This window comes from Cervus elaphus, chromosome 9 (assembly GCF_910594005.1).
Source record: "Cervus elaphus chromosome 9, mCerEla1.1, whole genome shotgun sequence".
NCBI lineage: Eukaryota > Metazoa > Chordata > Mammalia > Artiodactyla > Cervidae > Cervus > Cervus elaphus.
This window is the reverse complement of record NC_057823.1, coordinates 87,676,446-87,698,396: the sequence shown is the minus strand read 5'-3', so window position 1 is coordinate 87,698,396 and position 21,951 is coordinate 87,676,446. Positions and strand designations below refer to the sequence as shown.

Below are 21,951 nucleotides of genomic sequence, written 5' to 3'. Positions count from 1 at the left end.
TGTTAACCCATTAGCCTTATGGAACTATATTAGAGTAATAAAAAGATTCAGGCAGAACTGGTTCAAACCCCAGTTCTGATCCTCACTAAAACTGTCACTTGAGGGAGATTATTTAACTTCACTGACCCTCTGTTTCCCCATCTGGAAAATGAAGATAATAGTATCTACCTCACAAGGTTATCATTGGAATTAAATGAAAGAATACATGTAATGCAACTGGCTAGAAGTAAGTGCTTAATAAATGTTCCTTCCACTGCTTTGCCTTATCAAAATTAAAATAGAAAAACTTGACTAGTCATTGATTCCACAGTATGCATTTTACATTATGTATTTCTTTTAGATCCTGGTACAGATTTGTGTTGGAGCAAGTGTAGAATCAGTGATTCTACACATGATTTTTTTTTTTAACACTTAACCTTTTTGAACTAAGAAAGTATACTTTGAAGTCATAACATTTTTTCCCCACATAAGTAAGCTTTAATGGTAATTTGACAGGTTCACTCTGAGTATTTAAAAGTTAATCCTAAGGATCGTAGGGTTCTAGACTAAGGTAGAGAATCTGCTTGCAGTGCAATGCGGATGACCCAGGTTTGATCCCTTGGTCAGGAAAATCCCTTGGAGAAGGGAATGGCAACCCACTCCAGTATTCTTGCTTGGTAAATGATGGAAACAAAATTATGGTCTTATCTGTGCTCCATTTTATTCCTTTCTTATTTGTTAGATCATTATATTAAGTGATTAGACAGCAGTGGTTTTTAATTTTTGTTTAAAATCCAAAGCCCATGTGGTAGATTGAGAAAGAATGGCTGCCCATTAACCCAGGTCCTTTTGTCTTTCACATGGAGTAAATGGTTGGTCAAAGGCCTTTATTTGTAGTGAGAAGCAAAAATGGTTAGAATGTAGTTTCAACCCAGAAATGTATTTAAATTCATCCATCCATGTGTTCTGCTTGGGCACCAAAAAGTGAAATGCAGGCAGAGTCCATGTGTGCTTAAAACCTCTTAAGAAAACAAAAAGAGAACATGTACAGTGAAACCTAGAATGGCTTCAAGAATTTGGAGAAATTTCTTCTGCCTTTTCTTTACCTGCATATTTTGCCCCAGCTCATACTCCTTCCTGAGATACACCATCATATCAATTTACCAAATCCTTATGAAGTTAAGTAAGCAGTCTGAATTAGAGGTACTAATTAGATAGCTATTAGTAGGACTGTTACCTAAATCCTGAACTCCTTGTAAACAGGGCAGATATTTTTTGATTCACTGCCTCGTAGCATTCCCTTCATTTCTATTACCTGGCATCCTCAAAGTGTATATACTAGCTGTCTTCAGAACTCTACCCCCTAAGCCCCCTGGTTGCCCCACACCAGGGAGCAGTGTTGTCTGCAGGCCCTGGAAGGGTTCAAGGCCGCGGCTGGTCCTAAATCTTTGTGTACTCCCATTCTCACATGACTGATGCTTTAATCTTACTGTTCATTATAATGCAAGTGTATTGATAAAAGTTTGCCTCTGTGCTTCCTAACCAACCTGCATTTCTCATGGCCTTGTAAAAAGGAAACCAAAAAACAGCATGCATAATAAAGCCTTTGTTCCATCCCTCTATCACCTCCACTTCATAAATAGTTCAACCAGAACTGTGTCCTTTCCCATCTTCTCCTCCTTTCCTGTTTTCCTGTGCTGGTTTTCAGCTTTATTTCCACAGGCAGCTAGTTCTGTATTGTAGTTTTAGTCCCTTTCCTAGGTGCTTACACTGGACAGAAGGGGGTCATAATAGAGCCTATTTTGGAACAAAGTGTTGGTTTTACATCTTTTCCCACTCATTCTTCTTTATAGCCATCCAGTCTACCCTCATAGTCTTTAAGAATTTGGGGGAGACCCTTGTAAGTTCCACATCCTGTCTGGCAGGTCACTAGACACATTTCAGCAGTCATATTTTTAACTACCTGATATGTACTAGAAATTTGAATAGAGTCAGGCACATGTAAGCATTATCTTCAAATTACAATGTTATCTTTTATCAAAGCAGAAACCATGGTCTTTTATAAATGTTAAACCCCTAAAGGACATCAGAATTTACCTCTTCTTTCCAAAGTCCTTTAAAGAACATTTGATTTTATTGTATTATATCAGAATTCTTGATCCCAGTCAGGAATTGAGCAGAGTTGAAAGATCCTACTCAGGTGTTTATGTGATCAAACAAAACTGTAGCCGGAAACAGATGGGTTGTTAACTTGATAGTTCATGGGCAAGCTCCTGGGGTTTCCTTCCTTCTTTCTTATGGTCTCCCGTTTAAGAACTCCCAGCTTCCCTTTTTGCTTAGTCATTCCCCTACCCCCACGCTGGGAGGATGGATAGAGAAAGGAATCCCAAGTATTGCTGTCCTTTTTTTCTTTTTGACTTATCTGGTACTTCTTTGTTTCTTATTCTGGTACTTCATGCATTTGTTATGCAAGTGAAAGTATCCTGTAAGTCTCAGATAGAATGGGACACTTATCATGTCTCCATTTGTAACTAAGTCTAGATTTCCTTGTATTAAACATCTTATCCAATGAACATTAACACATAAAACTAGCATGCCAGCATTTTTTGGTCTTTGAGAGCACCATATCAACTTTTTGATCTGTAGAATGACAGAAGCTACCTTCGATACTCTGCGACTCTGGTTAATAATCCTGCTATGTGCTTTGCGGTTGGCCATGATGCGTAGTCACCTGCAAGCTTACTTAAACTTAGCCCAGAAATGTGTGGATCAAATGAAGAAAGAAGCAGGGCGAATAAGCACAGTTGAGCTTCAGAAAATGGTAAGTTTTACACTGTTGTCAAAATGAAAAATAGCAAATACTGACGGCGCTAGCGGTAAAGAACCCACCTGCCAATGCAGGAGATCCGGGTTCAAACCTGAGTCGGGACGATCCCCTAGAGGAGGGCATGGCAGCCCACTCCAGTGTTCTTTCCTGGAGAATCCTATGGACAGAGGAGCCTGGCAGGCTGCAGTTATGGGGTTGCAAAGGATCGGACGTGACTGAAGCAACTAGTACCACATGCACAAAAATAAAAGTGTTTGGTTTCCTTCAGTAGTAGTTTCATTCCATGATATTCTTATTATGAACAGATAGAATAATCTTAAACTGACAGATGTCAGAGACATTAATCTGATTTTGGTGTTAGGTGAAGAAAGGGTCTCAGTTCCCCTTCCTGCCTTAAGTATCATGCAGTTTGGGTTACAAAGCTGTGGTATATCTACATTTGCTAAATGGGACTCCCCTAACTGATCTGAAATCACTGATCACAGTATATTGTATAGCTTTTGTGACTTAAAGAATAGGGAATACTAGTTTTAGTGACTAAATGTATTCCTTTTAACATTAATCCAAGTACTTGAATGTGGAACATAAATTTTAACTTAATGGAGATTCCAGAGAAGGAACGTGCTAGGAATCCATCCACCGTTGTAATGGACTAGACCCACAACCCGATCAAGTCTTTTTAAAGAAAGGTGGTGTCAGGTCCTCTTGTTTTTTACTCTTGAATTTCATCTTGAATCTATCAAGATTCAGATAACTTTTTATGTTTTACCTTTCATGTATTTTCATACTTTGAATTTTACTTCAGTCTAATGTAAATAGGGATTAATAATTTTATTTATGAGGGGTTTATTTATGATTTATTGTTATTTACTTTGATATTTTAGGTGTCTTGTCTTCAGAGATTTTAGCATTTTGTTTTATATTTGAAATAAGTGAATATCTGCCATTTGAATTTCAGTGATTTTGTTTCTCCAATTTGTATTAATCACTTAAGTATTTTTAAGGGATTTAATGCTTTTTTCGTATTTTAAAGAACCTTCAAACAGAGCCTTTCTAAAGTCAGTTTGGGGGCATTTATAATGAAGTACAAATTTATTTCCAGTTAGCTTTCTTCCCATGGAAGGATTATTTATCTTTTAAGCGATTCAGTTTGATGATTCAGTTTGATATGAAAGTTTAACTCATTCATAACACGTCAGCTGTGTTAGAAACTTACGAATGCTGTCGTTCCAGGTCGCTCGAGTCTTCTATTACCTCTGCGTCATCGCGCTGCAGTATGTGGCTCCCCTGGTCATGCTGCTTCACACAACCCTGCTTTTGAAAACCCTAGGTAGGCATATCCTGGCAACTGGGAAGCTCACTGCTCTACTTTCTACCTGTAATTAATCATGTTTTCTGATACCTACAAAGAAATATGCCTCTTAAAGTTGATTCTCTCTTTAGAAGTTTTATGAGGAAACATGGGAGCCTTTCAGCTCTAGAAGTTGATTCATTGATTTATCTTCTTGATTTTGAAAACTCAGACCCATATGGTTTTATAATGTTAAAAGAATTGTTTGCTAACGGTTAATTCCGAGTAACTTGAGTGAGCACTTTTTAATCTTATTATTTTGTATTTTAAGATTATGTTAGTGCATAATGTTTAAATTATTATGAGGTACTTTTAAATTTATGAATTGTAGGATCTTTTGGTGAGTTCAGATAACTTAACGTGGATAGAATAAAGATTTCTCCATGGCAGAACAAAGTTCCTCTATAAGTCTGTTCACTAAGCAATCAAGCCCCTCTGTGGTATTACTCCAGAATTATCTATTACCAAGTTGATTATTTCTTTGCTTAGATCTGGCAGTCTGCCAGTGTGGGGGTTTTAGAAGCCCAAAAGAATTAAAAAGCATTGTTGGGTGGACTTATAGATACTATAGAGCTGATGATAGATGTAAATAATCTTTCAGGAATCTCTGGAACATGAGAGTAGCTCAGTGGTAAATTATATGACTCATAACCTATCAGCATAGGAAAGTATATGATGAAAAAATTTCTGGAAGCTATTAATAGTCTCTCACATTGGCATCATAGATAGTTTCTGAGAAAGAAATTACTCTGATATTCTAGAGGTAGAAAAGATTCTAAGAAGTTACAGAATCTGTTCTGTCACTCCGGTAGAGGTAGTTGATTCATGGATTATACAGGGAAGAGAATGTTTTTGTTATTTTACCAGATTTTGATGCAGTTAATTAAAAGTAAATTAGTTTTTGGTTTTTATATGTAGTTCTACTGATAAGGTTAGATTATAGTCTGGTCAAGTTAAGTGAATTTTCCCTAAGTGTGTAGAAAGCTTATTATTTTATTTTCAACATAAAATAATTTGTTGTGCCACTAAATTTCTTGTTCTTAATTTGAAATATAAGTTAAGGAATTTTTTTTTTTTAACAAGAAGCTTTGGAATTACTTACTCTTCAAATTTTATTTGCATCTTTAATTTTCTAGGTAATCATTCCTGGGGGATTTATCCAGAATCTATGTCTGCCTTGCCAGTGGATAATAGTCTACCCTCCAATTCTCTTTATTCTGAATTACCATCTGCTGATGGGAAGATGAAGGTAACTGTTACACAAATAACAGTGGCACTGAGCAGCTTAAAAAACATTTTCACTCCTCTGCTTTTTCGAGGACTTCTGTCTTTTCTGACCTGGTGGATTGCTGCTTGTCTCTTTTCTACAAGCCTTTTTGGGCTTTTCTATCACCAGTATCTCACTGTGGCATGAGTCTCAGTTAACAAAAACGGATATCAAAGTCACACTTTGAATTCAAATATCGTACCCTTGAAGGGCCAACAAAAACCAGAAGAAAGCAAATACAAAGGAAAGAAACCATATCAGAATATCTTGTTTTAAATACTTCCTCTGTATTCTCAGGGTGGTTTAATGGTATTAATATTTTAAATTATAGAATAGATTGTTAACTGCTATACTATGGTATTGAAATTTTAACTCCTTGCATTAAGGGATGTGAGAGGCTATCTGCAGGTATAATACTTCCGATGACCTTGGTTTACAGAAACCTCCATCAGTCTTTGAAACTTCTCATATGACTCCAGTTATTGATTGGTTCTGTTAATGGTATTAAGGTACTGTTAATATTCGTAGTAGCTGCCTATAGAACAATCTTCAAACTGAGCCATGCTTTAGGGGAGGGAAGGGAGTTAAAGTCACTTCTGTTGGTAATATACCAGTCACTCTTCAAACAGCAACCACGGCAAAATCCAACAGAAAGGAAGAAATAGCTACTGTATATTACAGTAAAGAAAGCTGCATAGAAATTTTAAATTTAATGGAGATGTACATGCTTGATATTTACAAGTACTGCTGCTTGAGAGTAGCAAGAGTATTGCTTTAAAATGCATTCTATCCAACTTGAGGGATCTTTTAAATGATTGGCTACATGAACATTTGCAGTCTTGCCATTAGGTTTGGACCTCCCATATTTTATTTTATTCTATGATCCTAAGTATATTTCTTTTTAATAGTCTAAAAGTATTTATCAATGTTGATCAGACTTTTAAAAATTACTTTGTAATCCTGCTGACTACCTGTATGTATTGTACATATATATATTATATATTAAATATATAATATATTGAGATTATAAAAGATGAAAATATTGGATTCTTATAATATTTTAAGTTGCTGAATGTATGTTAAAATGTGATTGAATGAGATGTGTTTATATCTAGAAATTTTCTTTCTTCCTGGAATGAGATTAAAATACATTTTGAAAATTCATCCGAGTTAAGCAGTTTATTTGTGTTGCCGGTGTGTGTGAGAGTCTAGAGAAGGAAATGGTCTTGCCTGGAGAATGTCCATAGGGTCACAAAGAGTTGGACACAACTGAAGCGACTTAGAACACACACATGTGTGAGAGTACTTCCGATTTTATAAATACTTAGGTGATTGCTCCCCAACTAAAATTCTTTTCCTGTCATTAAAAAAAAATTAAAACCTTTCCCACTCTAGACAAATCTGGTATCATTTAAACTTATGTTATATAGGACTTGTTTTAATTTTTTAGAGATTTTATTTGCAATGTTTTTACTTTAAAGGACAGAAATTGAAGTAATTTGAGAAATTTTAAAAAATGGGGAAAGTAAATTTTTTTGAATGCTTTTTTACATAGGGAATGAATATAAGAGAGAAACAGGTTCCTCCCCCACCAAATGTATAGAATTTATTGGTAAATATTCTTGCATTTAACTGTCTTGTGAGGCTGTGTATTATGTTTCAGTGCTATTGTCACTACTGAAAGCGGTTTTGAGACTCTTCCTTCTTTTGGCATTATTTTCAAGCCTTGTGGTTCATATTCATTTGAATAATCTCAGTATAGCAAATTCCTATCTTTTGGTGTAGATTAAATATTTTGAAAATAGCTGATATTTTGAATAAGACTGAGTAATAAAATAAGTGCTTAAGTTGGATAAAGGTCTTTGAAGAATTGTGAATATAGCCTAATGATAGTTCATGTGTGTTTCCAAAAGAAGCATACCAAATATATCTTGAGATATCAGCATTACTAAAATAAGTATCTTATAACAAGATTACAGTGAAGTATGACATTTATTTTGTATATGAAAGTTCTCACATGTTGGACTTGGGAAAAAAAATCTCTCGTTTATAACCATTCTTATTTAAAAAATTATATTATGAAAGTTACAATTAAAGTTATTTTGATTTTCAAAGATTGTATAGTGGAGTTATATGGAGGGAAAGGAATAGAATTCATTATTAGATGGACTAGCATGTGTTTCTGAAATACTATTGATTTCACTCTTTTTAAACTGGAATTCTCCCTAAGTATACTATGAATTTATAGAAGCCACTGGTTAATTGAAGTGGTGGACTTAGTTTTTTTAGCCTTTTAAAGCAAATTTTGAGAGAAAGATGATTATAACTACTAACTGGTCAATTTAAGCATGTTGTCTTTGTATCAAGGATTATATTAAATGCTGAAGGGTTTGTACTTTATGTAAACTGAGTAGTGTTTTTAAGTCAAGATATAATTCATATAACAATGGTTTTTTGATACATGTATATGTTGCAAAGTGACTGCAAGTAATATTTTTGAATATCCCAAATTAGGTCAATAGAAGTGTTTTTTTACATTGGACTCTAATCGGTATAAATGCTTCAGAAATCAGTTGTTTTTATTTTATATTTTTTCCAGATTAACTGGGAACCCATAAAATCTTGCTTCCTATGATCTGTACAATGTTACTTGACAGTTTGTTGGTTCCTGCCCCCCAGCCCCTGCCCATTGCATTGTGAAAATTAGAGCTCTGTTCTACTCCCATTGATTTGTCCAAAATAAAAAGCATATAATTCTATCTTAATATTATATTTATTTTGATTATCTTTGGTATTTTCCCCAGAATTTCAGTTGTTAACGCATAAATGACCAATGCATCCTTGCAGTGTGGGCTCATTGTCTTATTGTCCCTGATATAAATATCATTGGTAAAATAGTGACATTTCTTCTTAAGTTATGATTCAGAAGAGATATTCATCTGTTAGTAGAATTGATAGGTCCAGGAAGCAATAAGTAGAATTCATTATGAAGTCTGTAATGGGAACTTAACTGGGTAGATTTTATTCTTTCAAATGAAAGATTAAATTCTCAGTATTGCAATGCTTGGGATCTCAACATTCTCTGAATTCATACACACTTTCTGAGCTATCCTATAATTGAAAATGCTCTATCATGGTATATGGCTATTCAGCAAAATACAACTAAGTGACTTTTGAATGTCGATCATCCTGTGTCTTCACAGAGCTTTAGGTGGCTTAAAGAATCAGATTTAAACACACTGTCCTAGAGCTTGAACCCAGTGTCTCAAAGAGTCCTACATGCTCATCATCTAATTCCCATTTGTCTCATTATGTCTGTACTCTGAGTTTATAGCTGAGCTGATTATATGCCATGAAAACTCCAACATGGACATTAAGCATTAAGGATGATCAAAGAGCTGATGTCAACCTTTCCCCTCTTTTTTTTTTTTTAATCTTTAATGATTCAGAGAGTTTGTATTTTTTCTATTCTGTTGTTCTGTTTTTTCTTTCTTTTAAAACTCCCTGTATGTAGTTATTCCTCTCCTTTCTCCCATTTGGCGGAAGGCTACCCATTTTATTAAATGAAGTAGCACGATTTTGTAGCAAGAATGTTGATCTTAGAATCAGGAAGCATTTCTTCACATCCCATTTTTACCTGCAATTAGTGGTTTTTTTTTTTTTTTCCCACTTATTAGGCATTCAATCCATACTAATGAAATAAAACTGAATTATCATCACTGTTGACCTCAGAGGGGTGTGTGTTTGTTAGTCTCTCAGTCTTGTCCTACTTTTTACGACCCTGTGGACTGTAGCCCGACAGGCTTCTCAGTCCATGGAATTCTCCAGGCAAGAATACTGGAGTGGACTGCCATGTCCTTCTCCAGGGGATCGAACTCGGGTCTCCTCTATTGCAGACAGATCCTTTGTTGTCTGAGCCACCAGGGAGAACCTCAGGTTAATCACGCTAAATAAAGTAAATAGTTTACATTAAATATATAACTGTGTATTTCCAAATCTGATATTGACTTCTGTTTATGTTAGCATGAGAAAAATGAATTAACTACTTTTGGCTTCAGGAATGGTTACACATCATATTAGTTAGAAGACATTCATTTACTGTTATTTGAGAATGACTTTACAAAGAAGATTGTCTCCAGGAGTATTTTGGTTTGTACTCATTTAATTCTTTGTTCAATAAATATGTATTCAGTTCAGTTCGGTTGCTCAGTTGTGTCCAACTCTTTGGTGACCCCGTGAACTGCAGCACGCCAGGCCTCCCTGTCTCACCAACTCCTGGAGTCTACCCAAACTCGTGTCCATTGAGTCGGTGATACCATCTAACCATCTCATCCTCTGTCATCCCCTTCTCCTGCCTTCAATCTTTCCCAACATCAGGGTCTTTTCCAGTGAGTCAGCTCTTCACGTCAGGTGGCCAAAGTATTGGAGTTTCAGCTTCAACATCAGTCCTTCCAGTGAACACCCAGGACTGATCTCCTTTAGGATGGACTGGTTGGATCTCCTTGCAGTCCAACGGACTCTCAAGAGTCCTCTCCAACACCACAGCTCAAAAGCATCAATTTTTCCAGTGCTCAGCTTTCTTTATAGTCCAACTCTCACATCCATACATGACCACTGGAAAAACCATAGCCTTGACTAGATGGACCTTTGTTGGCAAAGTAGTGTCTCTGCTTTTTCATATGCTATCTAGGTTGGTCATAACTTTGCTTCCAAGGAGTAAGCGTCTTTTAATTTCATGGCTGCAATCACCATCTGCAGTGATTTTGGAGCCCAGAAAAATAAAGTCAGCCACTGTTTCCGTATCTATTTGCCATGAAGTGATGGGACCGGATGCCGTGATCTTAGTTTTCTGAATGCTGAGCTTTAAGCCAACTTTTTCACTCTCCTCTTTCACTTTCATCAAGAGGCTCTTTAGTTCTTCTTCACTTTCTGCCATAAGGGTGGTGTCATCTGCATACCTGACGTTATTGATAATTCTCCTGGCAATGTTGATTCCAGCTTGTGTTTCATCCAGCCCAGCATTTCTCATGATGTACTCTGCATATAAGTTAAATAAGCAGGGTGACAATATACAGCCTTGATGTATTCCTTTTCCTATTTGGAACCAGTCTGTTGTTCCATGTCCAGTTCTAACTGTTGCTTCCTGACCTGCATATAGGTTTCTCAAGAGGCAGGTCAAGTGGTCTAGTCATTCCCATCTCTTTCAGAATTTTCCACAGTTTATTGTGATCCACACAGTCAAAGGCTTGAGTGGGTAGTATTCCAGAAACTGCCGTAAGTACATCGGTAAACAGCACATCAAAATTCTTGCCCTCTTGGAGATTTTTTATAAACAAAGATGAATATGAATCACGTGTGGGATAGGTTAGACAGTGATAGCTCACTGAGCTACTGAGCAGAAGTTTGCTGCGGGGGTTAGGGCATCAGGGAAAGGAGAATATGAAGTTGGAGGGTTGGGGTTAAATTTTAAAGAGTCTTGAGGGAAAGCCTCACTTGAGAAGAAAATTTCTAAATAATGCTTTGAAGGAAAGGAGCACCATCACAGTGTTTTTCTTATATCGCTGTGGTTCGTTGGTCAACAAACTATCCTGATTACTTGAATTTTGCAAAGTGTGAGGTCACTCAAGAAATATTTTAAGAAATGAGCAGATCCTGGGGACCGGAAGGAGATGAAACTGCCGCATCCGACTGGAGCGCCCGCAAGACGAGCGTGGTGAGAGATCGCGTGGCTGTTACAGTTGCGTGTTGCTGGAACGCGTGGCTCGTGAGCAGAGGTCAGAGGTGGCTAAAAGCCTGAAGTCCGTGTAGAAGCTGAGACCGCGAACTCTGGTGGGAAGATCCGGGCGGCGCGCGCGCGCGGAGCGGCCAAGTGGGCAGCTGTCCGAGCTAAGGCACGTCGCGGCCCAGCGGACGAAAATGGAGAGGGCTTAGAATCTCCACCCTCACCGGGGAACTCGAGCTACTACCAAGATAAGGTAGATGATTTCCATGAGGCCCGATCTCGGGCCGCCTTGGCTAAGGGCTGGAGCGACAGAGAGTGGGCACAAGGAGGATGGCGATGATGAGGAGGAGGTGCTTGCCCTAGATGTTGCCGATGAGGACGATGAAGATGGAGAAAGTGAGGAGGGTGACGATGAGGATGGTGGGAGCTCCGTGCAGAGTGAGACTGAGGCTTCTGTGGATCCCAGTTTGTCGTGGGGTCAGAGAAAAAAACTTTACCACGACACGGACTATGGCTCCAAGTCCCAAGGCGGCAGAGTCAACAAGAAGTGGAGGAAGAGGAAAGAGAGGAGGAGGCACAGCTCATTCAGCGGCGCTTAGCCCAAGCCCTGCAAGAGGACGATTTTGGAGTTACCTGGGTGGAGGCTTTTGCAAAACCGGTACCTCAGGTAAATGAGGCTGAGACACGTGTCGTGAAGGATTTGGCGAAAGTTTCCGTGAAAGAGAAGCTGAAAATGCTGCGAAAGGAATCTCCAGAGCTCTTGGAGCTGGTAGACGACTTGAAAGGGAAGTTGAGAGAGATGAAGGATGAGCTGGAGGTACTGCCACAGTTAGTGGAGCAGATCATCCCCCCTGGAAAAGGAAGCCAATACCTGAGGACCAAATACAATCTCTGTTTGAACTACTGCTCAAACATTAGTTTGTATCTGACCCTGAAAGCTAGGAGAGTCCCTGCACATGGACATCCTGTCATTGAAAGGCTTGTTACCTACCGAAATTTGATCAGCAAGTTGCCGGTTGTGGATCAGAAGCTGTCCTCTGAAGTTCGTCAAATGCTTACACTTAAAGGTGGTGCTGGAAAGAAAGAACTGAATTTAAAAGCAAAATCCATGGAGGCCAAGCCAAAATCAGTTTCAGAGACTTCTGCTTGCTGCCTTGGCTGTTACAGACCTTTCTGGTGATTCTGATTTTGATGAAGAAGCTGCACTGAAATACTATAAAGAAATGGAAGAGAGACAAAAATTAAAGAGAAAGAAAGGAGAAAATAGTACCGAAGAACAGGCTCTTGAAGATCAAAATGCAAAGAGAGCCATTACTTATCAGATTGCTAAAAATAGGGGACTTACACCTAGGAGAAAGAAGATTGGTCGGCATCCCAGAGGGAAACACCGGGAGAAGTTCAGAAAAGCCAAAATTTGCAGAAGAGGCCAGGTTCGTGAAGTTCGTAGGGAAGAGCAACGTTATACTGGTGAACTTTCTGGCATTGGTGCAGGAGTTAAAAAGAGCATTAAGCTTAAGTAAAGTTTTTGCTTACCTTAAGTCTTTTGGCAATAATTTTGGATCAATAAATTTATTTTTAACTGGTTAAAAAAAATAAATTAACAATATTGTATATTCCCCTTTTCAGTTGGTGCATGGTACAGGAAGGATTATAACCATTTAATCAAAGGCCTCTTATTTACTAATGAACTAAAATATGCAATAAGTATAATCTTCTGAGTCTACTTTTTCTAGTTTTTCTGTCAAATGCTTTTTAACTTAATTTGGACATTGTAACATTTTATTTCAGTACAACTTTTTAAAAGACTCAAAGGGTTTCTAAAGAGTTGAAGATGTGTCCATTTGGTAGTAGACAATATGATGTGTGTATGACAGATTTTACCCATAGTTCATAGTGTCAGATACTCTGTTACACGAAGGTAACATAGCTGATGATGAATTTGGATTAATAATATCAACATTTTAAATATACAGCACAGTTTGAATATATTAAGTACCCATTACTAAAGAATTAAATATGAGGGAGATATATTTTTTAACATGTATTTGGTTTATTTGAAATGTATTCTGTTTCTGAACTTCTACAATGAAACAATTTGTACTTAATGGAAATTCCAAAAGACTAAACAAATGAAACCATGTTAGTTGGCTTACTTTAATTAAGTGGCAATGATAAGATTAGGAATTACTGTAATTGTGTTTTGTTTACATGTGTATACTTGTTTCTTTTCTATTTTTAACAGTTCCTTAAAACATGAAATGCAATTTTTTTCCCACATGTTTAAATTTCTGTCATTCTAGTACATGGTCTGTGTACCTGTTTTGGGTAAGTGACTGACGTCTAAAGTTGATAACCTGTCAACTTAATAGTCTGTTGAAACTGAGTATCCTATTAGAGAAAGAACTAAATTATAGAAATAAACAAAAAATTTATTTAAAAATTTTAATAACAATTTTTAATTTAGTAGTAAAGTTTTCAAAGAGCAACAATGGAACTTTAACTGTTGTCACTAGAGTAACTGGGTATCCACATTAAAAAAATGAATAAAATGTTTTATTTTATGAATCCCTATCTCATACTACACACAAAAATTAATTTAAGAGGGACCATAGTTTTCACCATAAAAAATATAACCATAAAGTTTTTAAAGGAAATAAGAGAATATTAGATCGTTTTAGAAGTAGAGGTTTCTTAGGACACAGTTTTAACCAGAAAGTTTAATGGTAAAATTTCATAGAGATTAAGTTTCTGCTCATTAAAAAAATGTGTTAAGAAAGTAGACATGTCATAGTTTGGTAAAATATTTGCAAAACGTTAGACAAAGGACTCATGTTCAGGATAAATGAACTACTAACAAAAAAAGAATGGGCAAGAAATATAGATAACTTCACAGTTAAACAAAAAGCACATGAAAAAGTACTTAATCTGTAGAAATTTTTATATGATCCCTTGTTATAGTTTCTTATATTTATTGCACTGAGTTCAACTGAGCTTCTTAGATCACTTGGTTTTCATCTCAGGCCAAGTTAAAAATTGACTTAATTTTACCATCCTGAGGAAAGAAGTAGGAATGCAGTTGCATTGCATTGTTGGATTTTACAATAATTTTTTTGATAGCTCTTTCTGCAGAAAAAAGTGTTGAAAGAAAAATATGGTAGATCTTTAAAAGTTACCTGGCTCAACCACAAAAGGCTTTTCAGTTACATGGTCAAATATATGCAGTAAATTTTATGTTTTCTTTGCCTTTTAAAGTATTGATTCTGCTTGAGAATATTAAAGTTCTTGGCAGAAGTAGTAGATTTCAGTTTTAGCATTTTAATGGAAGATGACTCTGGTCTTGTCACTTTATTTGAGAATTTGGAAGTATCATTTTTGTACTTAACTGGCTTGCAAAAGAATAATTTTTTAATCTGTTATTTAAAAACATTGAATTTATCACAACTCATTGCTTACCTGTTCATTTTTTTCTAGTTTTGTTTTTCCTCCTCTGTTTTATTTTGGATAGTTTTTATTGCTATGTCTTGAAGTTCACTTTTTTTTCCCCCCCTGCAGTGTCTAATCTGGTATTTAACTCACCCAGTGTATTTTTTATCTCAGGTTCAGACTTTTTTTAATCTCTAGAGATTCAATTTGGATCTTTATTTTCTCCATGTCTCCCTTTAACATGTTCATATTTACTTTCTTGAACATATAAAATATATTTATAACAGTTGATTCAGTGTCTTTGTCTACTAATGTTATCTTCTGTGTCACTCTGGAACTTGTATCTATTGATTGGTTTTTCTTGTCATTGGGGTTCATATATTCTTGCTTGCTTGCATCCTGAAAATCTTGGACTGGAAGCCAGACACTGAATTTTGTCTTGTTGGGTGCTGGATATTTTTATATTCCTTTAAATATTTCTGAGCTTTGTTCTGGAATGTAGCCACGATCTTGGAAACCTAGGAGATGGTTTGATTCTTTTGAGACTTACTTTTAAAATGAGAGCACCCTTTAAGTTAGTGATAATTTTTACCCGTTACTGAGCAAGTACTCTGCTGAGTACTGTACCAATGCCCCACGTATTACAAAGCTTTTTCACTTTGGTCTGATGGAAACAGGAACTACTTCTACCTCTCTTTGAGTCCTAAGGATTTTTCTGCCTGTTCCTTTCTGGTGATTATTCTGCCAGCATTGAGTGATTTCCTCAGATGAATCTATTGATCAGAACTCAGATGAAGATGAGAAAGAACTCTGCCAGGCTCTAGAGCTCGCTGTCTTTGCAGCTCTCCTCTCTGATATTCTGATACTCTTCTACAATTTCTAGCTGCCTCCTCACCGTTGCGGTCTTCCTCTCTAAAATCTCTAATACTAGTCTAATCATGAGAATAACATCATAGAAATCCCAAGTGAGAGTTCTACAAAATACCTAGTCAGTATGTCTCAGAACTGTCAAGAATACCAAAACCAGGGAAATTATGAGAAACTTAGAACCAAGCAAAAACTAAAGAGACATAACAAATGAAATGTATCCTAGTTGGGGTCCTGCTGCTGCTGCTAAGTCACTTCAGTCGTGTCCGACTCTGTGCGACCCCATAGACGGCAGCCCACCAACCTCCGCCGTCCCTGGGATTCTCCAGGCAAGAACACTGGAGTGGGTTGCCATTTCCTTCTCCAATGCATAAAAGTGAAAAGGGAAAGTGAAGTCGCTCAGTCATGTCCGATTCTTAGCGACCCCATGGACTGCAGCCTACCAGGCTCCTCCGTCCATGGGATTTTCCAGGCAAGAGTACTGGAATGGGGTGCCATTGCCTTCTCCAGGTTGGGATCCTGGAAAAGAAAAATGGCCGTTGGTAAAAACTAATAAAATCTGAACAAAGTCTAGACTTTACTAGGTAATTACAGTGTACAGTATTGGTTCATTAGTTGTGATAAATCTACCATACTAATGTAAGATGTTAATAGTAGGAGCAACTGGGTTTAGTGTATATAGAGCTCTCTGTATCATCTTTGAAATTTTTCTGTAATCTAAAATTGCTCTAAAATTTAAATGTTTGTTTAAAAATAACATAAATATTAGATTCCAGAAATGCCAAGTGAGTAAGATCAGAGCTCCCAGTTAGGTTTCAGAATGTAACTGATGATGCAGTATGTTTTTCATGAAGCAGAATTGCTAAAATTTAAAGAACTTTTATTTATTTTAAGATTGTTTCTTGAGTTTGTGATGTTAAAATATCTTTTGCTTTGAAATGATGCTGATAGTGGATTTGGTCTACTTACTATACTACCACAATAAAAAGTTTATTAGTCCCCAAGTCTGAGAGTCATAAACTTCATCAATTCATTTCCTGAAAACTGTTCCAGAAGTTTGCTCCTCCTCCTGGATTGAGCCAAAATACTCTCATTTTATGGTGTTTCTCTTACATCTATCTCTACATACTTCTAAGAGTCTAGATAGGTTTCTGACATTTTCTAGCACTCTTGAGCAAAGGAGATATTTAAAAGCAGAAGAACCAAATAAAAGCCGAGTGCCCACAATCTGAGCTGTTCTCTAGCAGTAAAAGGAAATACAGGAATCTTCCAAAGTTCAGAATCCAAGAAAAGAGCATTATCAACTCCCTCTCAGTGAGGCAGGAAATGAAGACTCTGGAGAGTGCGTCATCTGGGGGCAATGGATTCAGAAGGTGAGTGGTAGAAATCTCCCCATAATGAAACCCCAGAAGCGTTCATCATGGGTTTTTTGTCTGGGTTTTAGGGTGGAATGACCTGGTTTGTTTATTTTTTTTTCTTCCTAGATTACATGAGTTGAAAGTTCCACTGACTAGTCTTTTGAGTTTACCTGAAAATAATGTAACCCTCCTTATGTGGCAGCAGGGAGTTAAACAAGGGAGGGTTTCAGGTGTTCTCATTGATGGTCACACCTCTAGAAGCCAAGTGTATGTTGTTTGTGACGTGTATCTCTAATTCAGTTGTGTATTAGTTTACACAGCAAACATAACAGTGGTTACTGTTTTCCACTGGAATGTGTGATGTGCATTTAAATGAACAATACAGTCTCTGCCTTGAAGTGGCTCCTAATCTAGTTGGAAGACATGATTGCCACACAGGATGGCAAGTGCTTTGTTAAGGATTGGTGTAAGTTTGATTTTTAGGGAAAACTTCATGAAGGACAAAAATCTGCCTTGAAAGAGTTTGTGTGGCTAAATTGCTGAATGTTAAGCAAATCAAGATGTTAAGAGTTATCAATTCTCTTAATGTTAAGAGCAATCAAGGCTGAAACCTCAAACTTAGCAGTTGGCATAATATTGAAAGGAGAAGATATATTCTAGAATCAGGGATAGGGATAGCAATATGAAATACTATTTAAACCACTCTTAGAGAAGTCTGGGAATCTGAATTAATTCCTGCTTTGAGCAGGAGTGCTTATAAGATGAAGGGGGGAAAAAGTAGATGATATATCTCAGAATCCCTCTCCTGAAACTTTTTTTTTTCTAATTTATCAGTTTTGTTTATTTTGTTTTAATTTATTTTTCAATTGAGGTAGAGGTGGTTTATAATATTATGTAAGTTTCATGTGTGATGACATTTTATTTCAACTTCTATTTATTTAGTGCAGCATGTTCACCCCTGAAAGTTTAGTTTCCATCTGTCACCATACACTGGACCCCCTTTAACCACTTCACCCTCCCCCAACACCCTTTCCCCACTAGTAATCACTACTTTGTTCTCTGTGTCTATGTGTTTGTTTTGTTTTTTTAATTTTGTTGATGTTATTAGTCCACATGAGTGAATTTGTAATGTTTGTCTTAATATATCTGACTTGTTATATGTAGTATAAAATAATACCTTCACGTTTCATCCACACTGTCACAGATGGAAAGTTTTCATCTTTTCTTATAGCTGAGTAGTGCCGCATTGCATGCTTATATACCACATCTTTTTTATTCACCCTTCAATGGGCACTTATGCTGTTGCGTATCTTTGCTGTTGTAAATAATGCTGTGTTGAGCATAAGGGTGCATATATCTTTCAAATTAGTGTTTTTATATCCTCTGTATAAAAAGCCAGAAGTGGAACACCTGGATCATATGGTAGGTCTATTCTTAATGTTTTGAGGACTCCATGTTGTTTTCCGTAATGGCTGCACCAGTTTACATTCTCACCAACAGTGTGTGTTGGTCTCGTTTTCTCCACATTCTTTTCAATGCTTGTTATTTCTTCCCTTTTTTATAATAGTCATTCTAAAAGGCATGAGGTGGTATCTCATTGTGGTTTTGGTTTTCATTTCTCTGATGATATTAACATCTTTTCATGTATGTGTTTGGGCACCTGTGTATCTCCTCTGGGAAAATGCCTCTTCAGGTCCTCTGCCCATCTCTTAATCAGGTTGTTTGGCTTTTTGTTGTTGAGCTATATCAGGTCTTTATATATTTTGGATATTAAGTTCTTATCAGATAAATGATTTGCAAGTATCTTTTCTCTTTCAGTACGTTGGTTTTCGCTTTGTTCATGGTTTCCTTTGCTGTGCAGAACCTTTTTAATCTGATGTAGTCCCACTTATTTTTGCTTTTGTTTCCCTTGCCCGAGACCAGTGTCAGTGAGAGTACTGCCTATGTTTTCTTCTAATAGTTTTGTGATTTCAGGTCTCAGACCACTTTGCATTAATTTCTGTATATGAATATAAGTAGTGGCGTAGTTTCATTCTTTAGCACATAGCTGTCCAGTTTTCCTCTTACCGTTTATGAAGAAATGATCATTTCTCCATTGTATCTTCTTTGCTCCTTTGTCCCAGATTAACTGAGTGTATATGTGTAGGTTTATTTCTGGGCTCCTGAGTCTGTTATCTGTGTGTCCATCCTCCTGCCGGTACCATTCTGTACTGGGTACTGTTCTTGTTGCTTAGACGCCCAGTCGTGTCCAACTCTTTGCAACCCCATGGACTGTGGCCTGCCAGGCTCCTCCATCCATGGGATTTTCTGGGCAAGATTACTGGAGTGGGTTGCCATTTCCTCCTCGAGGGGTTTTTCCTGATTCAGGGATTGAAACTGTGTCTCTGGGTCTCCTGCCTTGCAGATGGATTCTTTACGGCTGAGCCACCAGGGAAGCCAGTTTTGAGTACTACAGCTTGGTAATATAATTTGAAATCAATGAGTATGATACCTCCAGCTTTTTTTTTTTTTTTTTCTTCTCAGAAAAAGGGTTTTTCAGGGACGTCCATGGCAGTGCAGTGGTTAAGGCTCCAAGTTTCCACTGCAGGGGGTGCAAGTTCCATCCCTGGTTGGGGAACTAAGATTCCCACCTTCTGTGGCATGGCAAAAAGAAAGAAAGAAAAGGAGTCTATTGTGGTCCCATATGAATTTAGATTTTTTTATTCTATTTCCATGAAAAAGAGTCAATAAATCTCTCTGTAGTTGCTAAGGAAACAGAGCAAAAAACACTAAATGTACCGGGCATACATTTGTCCAGAGACGAAGCTAATAGAGCCTAGAGGTGGGCTCTAGGCAGAGCCCTGAAGAGGAGAGGAGCAATCTAACTGTAGAGCCTCTTTCTGCATTCATTGCCAAGGCAAAAATCATGTGATAGCCTGAGATGAAGACAATTATTTGCTAATAGACAAAAAGAAGAAAGTTGTAGCAGCTTGTTTTCCTGTATCTCTTTAATGTTAACATTCTCTGCAAAATATGCAGTTGTTTAAGATGGCTGGCTCAGACTCAGACTTCCCTTGGTTGTACTGTACCTGAGGTTGAATGGTGTCGGAGTGGCTAGGACATCCAGTTAAGGGGAAGTTGAATTATAGATATACACCCTTCAGCTTTAGTGGAGGGTGTTTACATGGTTTTCTATCTGTTTCATGCACAGCTATTGCTGGCCATCCATAGGCCTGGCTTCTAGAATATTCCTAACTCCTACTATGCTGACTCATCCAGCATGAGATGTCAGCCAGAGGGATGTCACCTGATGGAAATATGATTTTTCTGGATTTGGGGGCACTTGTATTATTTTCAAGATTGTAATAGTGATTTGATGTGATTTTTCATTCTCAATAACTTCACTTTTTAACCTAATTTTCTATACATAGTTTTATATGTTTCTTAAAGAGAGTTCCCCAAATTGCTTATGCTTCAGAATCCACAAAACTTGCATTTACTCTTCTGCTCCAGTAGTCAACCAATCAAACAACAATCATTTGTCCATCTGCCTGCTAAAGCATAGAAATACAAGGTAAAAATTTTTATTTCACATTTAGACATACAAATCTTTAAAAAGGAAAGAAAGGCCTGGTTGAAGTAGTGTTTTCACCTGATTGACTTTCAGTTATGTGTAGCCAGTTACTCCAGAATTCTACTATAGCTCCTTCTTTGTTTAGAACTGAGAGAGGATGAAAGGTGCAGGGATGGTTCTAGAGATGGGGGCGCTTTGTCACCCAGGAGGTTAACGGGGCAGAAGGAGGAGGCTGAGTGCTGAGAAAGCCAAGCCCAGCACTTCCCTAGTTATCATCAGCGTGGTAGTTATGAATGGGAACTGTGGACAAAGGAACCTTTCCTCACTGGGAACTTTTAAAAATAGCTTCCCAGAAACCTAGAAGCTGGACTGGTTTTTAGGAAGCTGCCGCAAGAGACCACATAGCACGAGGATAACTTAGAATAATAATTCCGTGAGCCTCCCGCGAGGTCTAGCAGCTTTCCTCAACTTGATTTTTCTCAGATGAGTGAGAAAATGGTTAAATGGTTTGGCATGCTGACACTGATTGGATGGATGAAGGCTGAATGTAAGCCTTAGATTCAGTTGAGTGAGTTTTGAAGCCTATTTTTGTAGGTTAGAATATGTAGGTGAAAGGACCCAGGGAAAGAAAGACACATTGATTCCTGTCCCAGCAATACCAGGTCATATGGCCCAGTTTCCTCATCTGTTTTATGAAGAAAATAATACCTTCGATGCAGGGTTGTTAAGAAAATAAAGATGAAATTATCAGTGATTGACACATAGGAGATCAGGGCTTCGTAGTGAGGTACATAAATGACCTTGAGAAGGGAGAGTGCTCAGCAAACTCCTTAAAATTTCATGCAAATGTTTCTGGGTGTGAACATTTTGATGAGAAAGTAGTTTGTAACTTTTTATCAAATTCTCAGATCTGTGGCTAAAAATAGGTTAAGAATCATTGAAATAGGAGCTCATTTCTGTTTGAGAATGAGGTGCAAAGGGAAAAGTGTGAAATTCTCTAGAATAGTCATCAAAAAGAACTGGGACAGAAGAGAGTGAGGCTTGAAGTGGGGAAAAAAATCAGGTGGACACTGATTAAAGTACTTCTATATTTGTACTGAGTATTTAATACTGTTCTTAATTTGTAAATATATTTGGTTCTATGATGAAAAGAGTAGAAAATAATTTCCTCTTTTTCCTGTCATGATAATATGGCTGATATATTTTCAACACAAATAATTTTAAAAAGCATTGGAGTGGGAGGTTAAAAATTAAGGACATAGTCTTGGCCCTGCAACTGAAAAATGATGTGAAAATTGAGCAAGTCATTTGCCTCAGTGTTCCCAAGTGTAAAATAGTAGACATAAACCACTCTAACAATAATGCTTAAAATTTGACTAATTCGTGAAAATATGTTGAATTCCTTTGACAGCAGGAGCTACGTAAGATCAAGATGTCATAACATTTTTCTTTTGAAATTTAATCTACTCTTTACACACGTGTTATATCCCTGGTGGCTCAGATGGTGAGGAGACTGTCTGCAGTGTGGGAGACCCTGGTTCGATCCCTGGGTCAGGAAGATTCCCTGGAGAAGGAAATGGCAACCCACTCCAGTATTCTTGCCT

General features: G+C 37.2%; 1 protein-coding gene and 1 pseudogene across 4 annotated transcripts in view; both read left to right on the top strand.

Annotated features, from left to right (window-relative positions):
- TMEM161B (transmembrane protein 161B) overlaps positions 1-6,588 on the top strand; it is a 71,167-nt gene extending 64,579 nt beyond the window's left edge. For all 4 annotated transcript variants that reach the window (XM_043913557.1, XM_043913556.1, XM_043913559.1 and 1 more), the window contains 3 exons: positions 2,626-2,800; positions 4,040-4,136; positions 5,294-6,588. In XM_043913557.1, coding sequence (XP_043769492.1) covers positions 2,626-2,800; positions 4,040-4,136; positions 5,294-5,571 — 550 coding nt within the window. In that variant the 3' untranslated portion in view covers positions 5,572-6,588. The remainder of the gene's footprint in view (positions 1-2,625; positions 2,801-4,039; positions 4,137-5,293) is intronic.
- A 4,477-nt stretch (positions 6,589-11,065) lies between these two features.
- LOC122700823 lies at positions 11,066-15,778 on the top strand (annotated as a pseudogene).
- Positions 15,779-21,951: the final 6,173 nt, after the last annotated feature.